This window comes from Myotis brandtii, unplaced genomic scaffold (genome assembly GCF_000412655.1).
Source record: "Myotis brandtii unplaced genomic scaffold, ASM41265v1 scaffold539, whole genome shotgun sequence".
In the NCBI taxonomy this organism is placed as follows: domain Eukaryota; kingdom Metazoa; phylum Chordata; class Mammalia; order Chiroptera; family Vespertilionidae; genus Myotis; species Myotis brandtii.
Window position 1 is genome coordinate 63,102 of NW_005369984.1, and position 4,944 is coordinate 68,045.

Sequence of the window (4,944 nt, forward strand, 5' to 3'; positions counted from 1 at the left end):
GGGGGCAAGGGCAAAGGAGGTTGCCCGGCTGTGCGGCTGAAAGCACGTTACCAGACGATGAGCATCCTGCCCATGGAGCTGTATAAGGAGTTTGCAGAGTATGTTACCAACCATTACCGGATGCTGTGTGCAGTCCTGGAGCCCGCCCTGAATGTCAAGGGCAAGGAGGAGGTAGCCAGTGCCCTGGTCCACATCCTGCAGAGTACGGGCAAGGCCAAGGTGAGTGCTGTGCCGGCGGGAAAGGGTGACCTGGGAGCGGGCACTTCTGTCTTCGTGAGGCTGGCTGCTCGGAGGCTGACCCTTGGATTTTCCCGGGCCCCAGGACTTCCTTTCAGACATGGCCATGTCTGAGGTGGACAGGTTCATGGAACGGGAGCACCTCATATTCCGCGAGAACACGCTCGCCACTAAAGCCATAGAAGAGTACATGAGACTGATTGGTCAGAAATACCTCAAGGATGCCATTGGTATGGCCCACCCTCAGGTCTCTTCTTCCTAAACCTACCAGATGTCCATCCAGCCCTAAACCTGGCTACTCCAGACCCCAAGTCCACCCTTCCTCAGGCTCGATGCCTCTGACCCCAGAGTTTCTGGGTGCCAGCATCCAACCACCTGGTTCTGAGATTCCCCCACCCAGCAGCCCCTGTCCCTACCCCGGAGTGTGACCCCGTTGTGCTCCGCAGGGGAATTTATCCGAGCTCTGTATGAGTCTGAGGAGAACTGTGAGGTGGACCCCATCAAGTGCACGGCGTCCAGTCTGGCAGAGCACCAGGCCAACCTGCGAATGTGCTGTGAGTTGGCCCTGTGCAAGGTGGTCAACTCCCATTGGTGAGACTGGGAACGCTGGGTTGGGGGCGGGGGCAGGGGAGCCGTGTGTTCATCTGTTCATCCATCTGTCCATCCTCAAAGAGGACTGAGGACCAGTTACGGGCAAAGCATTGGGTTGGGTGCAGTAAGAGCAGGCAGAGGAGTGAGGCCTGGCCCCTACCTTCAGAGGACCTCCCAGGAGGAGTAGGGACAGATTAGCGCTGCAAAGCAGTTGTAGGCTGTGCTAAGTGCCAAGTGCGGGTCCCCCCATGTAATATAAGGTCAGAGAAGGCAGGGCTTTGCGATAAAGCAGGGAAGGCTTCGTAGAGGAGGTGCCCCCTTGGCTGGGCTTTGAAAAGTGGGTCAAGTTCTGACGTTTGGATACGGTGGGAAAAGAAGACATTTCAGGAGAGGGCCATGGCCGAAGGTGCGCGCATGGTGAGCAGGCCCAGGAGCTTTCAGGAGGCAGCGGTTAGCACGGTTTGGTGGCGCGCGTGGCTGCTGATGGAGAGTGGTGGGACAGGTGTCTGGACAGAGGGGTTAGAACTAGAATCTGGAAGGCCTCAGTTGCCAGGTTAAGGAGTTTGAGTTCATTCGTAGGTGAGGGGCTGTTGTAGGTGGTGGGCTGTCGTGAATGGTGCTGGTGCCAAGAAGTATGGTGACTGAGAAGTAGGTAGAAGAAGTAGGTGGGGGTGGGGGTGCCTGGAGCCGGGAGAAGGAAGTCCAGAGTAGTTGGGGCTACAGTTGACCAGTCAGGCATGGGGATCAGATCCCGAGAGGGTGTGGCAGGAAAGTGGAGAAGGGCTGGGGGAAAGACCCTGCAAGGAAAGGATCAGCAGCCATTGTCAGCGATTGGAAAGGAGGCCTGTGGCCTCACGGACAGAACCACGGGAGTCGGGGGCCAGTCGGAGGTGTGGGAGTGAGGGTGAGCCCTGTTTTACCAGAGGCAGAGTTCCAGCGCAGCATGGAGCAGGAGGTGGGGCAGTGAGCTCAGCCATTCCAGGGATGGATCATGCCTCATTTCCCTGGAATTCAGAAGAGTTGGGGGGTCCGAGCTCCCTGTACCTCAAGTGACCCTCCATCTCTCTCCCATCTCTGTCTCTCCCTGGTGTCTGTTTTTCTTCTCTGCTCGTCTCTCTCACACGACCGCTGTCTCTCCCACGTGTCTCTCTCCCCTCGCCTTCTCTGCCCTCCGTCTCTCTCCCCTGATCTGTCTGTCCCTCTGCCACAGCCCTCTCCTCCCAGCAGCCACCCGTCTTCCCCCTGCGGTCCCTCCTTGCCTGTCTCTCACCTGTTTCCACACCCGCACCTCCTGCCACCTCCTCGGCATGTTCCCTGGAAGCTGAGGGTCTCTGGGGCTCAGTCCTGGTCTCTCTCTTTCTTTCTCTTCCTCTCTGTCTCCCCACCCCTCCCCCCAGCGTGTTCCCGAGGGAGCTGAAGGAGGTGTTTGCATCTTGGCGACTGCGCTGCGCAGAGCGGGGTCGGGAGGACATCGCTGACCGGCTGATTAGCGCCTCGCTCTTCCTGCGCTTCCTCTGCCCAGCCATCATGTCGCCCAGTCTCTTCGGGCTCATGCAGGAGTATCCAGATGAGCAGACCTCACGAACCCTCACCCTCATCGCCAAGGTCATCCAGAACCTGGCCAACTTTTCCAAGTGAGGAGGGTTCGGGCTGGGGTGGGCAGCGAGGGCCTCCTGAGTGCCAGAGGCCTGAGACACGGGGGGTGTATGGCCTTTGGTGTGTGACCTTCGCCTGGATGCCTCGGCAGGTTTACCTCAAAGGAAGACTTTCTGGGGTTCATGAACGAGTTTCTGGAGCTGGAGTGGGGTTCCATGCAGCAGTTCCTGTATGAGATCTCCAACCTGGACACGCTGACCAACAGCAGTAGCTTTGAGGGCTACATCGACTTGGGCCGAGAGCTCTCCACACTGCATGCCCTGCTCTGGGAGGTGCTGCCCCAGCTCAGCAAGGTCAGCAGATGCCCCTCTGCCCTGTCCCAGTTGTCTGCAGAGGCCCCTGCATAGCATGTCCCCGCTGCCTGCCCCCAGCTCAGCCCCCTCCCCCTCTGAGGCCCTGGGAGAGCTGGGCACTTCGCCCCCAGGTAACAGCCTTCTCCTTCCAGGAAGCCCTCCTGAAGCTGGGCCCACTGCCCCGGCTCCTCAACGACATCAGCACAGCTCTGAGGAACCCCAACATCCAAAGGCAGCCGAGCCGCCAGAGCGAGCGGCCGCGGCCTCAGCCCGTGGTGCTGCGGGGCCCGTCGGCCGAGATGCAGGGCTACATGATGCGGGACCTCAACAGGTGAGCACTGCGGGACCCCACACCTGTGTCCTGGGACCCCACCATTCTGCTTCCAATGCACTTCACTGGGCTCCACGTGCGCCTCTGTGGGGCTTGAAAGAAAGAAGCAGGTGTCCGAGGACACGGTGAGGAGGCAGGTCCAGGCAGCGCTAGGCTGTGAGAGCCTCCAGAGTCAGGGGGCGCAAGCACTGTGGGCTCAGGAGGTGAGCCAGCCAGGGAGTCCACTGCCGGCGCTGACCTGCTCTGTCCTGCGCCCGTGCCCGTCCCTGAGCTGGGGTTCAGCCAGTGCATGTTGGATCAGCCATGTGGTGTCCAACCGGCCGACCCAGAATATCTCTGTACGAGTTGGAAAGAAGCACTGCCCCAGCCCCCACCAGCCCCCACAGACCTTGCCACGCCCAGGGCTGGGGAGCCACACCTGGCCCCAGCAGGGCCTCCTGAGCCACCGCTCCGATGGTTGGCGCTTGCCTCAGTGGCCGCTCATGGTGATGGCCACCCTGCTCATTCCTTGCCTGCCTCTCCCTCCATGACGCCACATCCGTGCCATATTCCCACCTCTCTCCTTCTCTGTCTGTGCTTGCCCCTTTCCATCTCTCTCCAGCTCCATCGACCTTCAGTCCTTCATGGCGCGAGGCCTCAACAGGTGAGGGGCTCTCCCCTCCCCTCCCCCCTCTCCTGTCTCCCACTCCAGTGGCCTCCACCTTCCTTCTCTCCGCTCCTCCTCCATGCACCCTCATCTCCTCCACATCTACCCAGACTTGCCCCTCATCCCTCCACTTGCTGCCCCATCTCCCCTCCTCTAGGCCCCCCTCCCTCCCGGCAGGGGCCTTGTCCTTTCCTTTCCCCACGTACCCCTCCCATCCTCCCTGCCTGCCCTGCCCCGAGCTCTTAGCCCTTCCCTTGAGGGTCCCGCTTTCACCTCAGGGCTGTGCCAGACCACAGCCGGCTCCATTGCCAGTCGCCTGGGCCTCACCTCCGCTGTGTGCCCCTTCCCTTCCGACAGCTCTATGGACATGGCTCGCCTCCCCTCCCCAACCAAGGAAAAGCCGCCCCCACCACCGCCGGGTGGGGGGAAGGACCTGTTCTACGTGAGCCGCCCGCCCCTGGCCCGGTCCTCGCCAGCGTACTGCACGAGCAGCTCGGACATCACAGAGCCGGAGCAGAAGATGCTGAGTGTCAACAAGAGCGTGTCCATGCTGGATCTGCAAGGGGACGGGCCCGGGGGCCGCCTCAACAGCAGCAGCGTGTCCAACCTGGCGGCTGTCGGGGACCTGCTGCACTCCAGCCAGGCCTCCCTGACCGCCGCCCTGGGGCTGCGGCCTGCCCCTGCCGGGCGCCTCTCCCAGGGCAGCGGCTCTTCCATCACCGCGGCTGGCATGCGCCTCAGCCAGATGGGTGTCACCACGGACGGTGTTCCTGCCCAGCAACTGCGCATCCCCCTCTCCTTCCAGAACCCTCTCTTCCACATGGCTGCTGATGGGCCAGGCCCCCCAGGGGGCCACGGAGGGGGCGGTGGCCACGCTCCACCTTCCTCCCATCACCACCACCACCACCATCACCACCACCGAGGTGGAGAGCCCCCAGGGGACACCTTCGCCCCATTCCATGGCTATAGCAAGAGCGAGGACCTCTCCTCGGGGGTCCCCAAGCCCCCTGCTGCCTCCATCCTTCACAGTCACAGCTACAGTGATGAGTTCGGACCCTCTGGTACTGACTTCACCCGTCGGCAGCTCTCACTACAGGACAACCTGCAGCACATGCTGTCCCCTCCCCAGATCACCATTGGTCCCCAGAGGCCTGCCCCCTCAGGGCCCGGAGGTGGGAGTGGTGGAGGGG

The 4,944-nt window shown here is 61.9% G+C and overlaps 1 protein-coding gene across 1 annotated transcript in view; it reads left to right on the forward strand.

The window, feature by feature from the left end:
- SYNGAP1 (synaptic Ras GTPase activating protein 1) overlaps nt 1-4,944 on the forward strand; it is a 30,473-nt gene that overhangs the window by 16,413 nt on the left and 9,116 nt on the right. Inside the window, 9 exon segments of the mRNA XM_014549209.1 lie at nt 2-219; nt 323-467; nt 684-828; nt 2,226-2,462; nt 2,576-2,777; nt 2,930-3,108; nt 3,710-3,751; nt 4,112-4,938; nt 4,941-4,944. The exon segment at nt 4,941-4,944 is cut by the window's right edge and continues 235 nt beyond it. Coding sequence (XP_014404695.1) covers nt 2-219; nt 323-467; nt 684-828; nt 2,226-2,462; nt 2,576-2,777; nt 2,930-3,108; nt 3,710-3,751; nt 4,112-4,938; nt 4,941-4,944 — 1,999 coding nt within the window.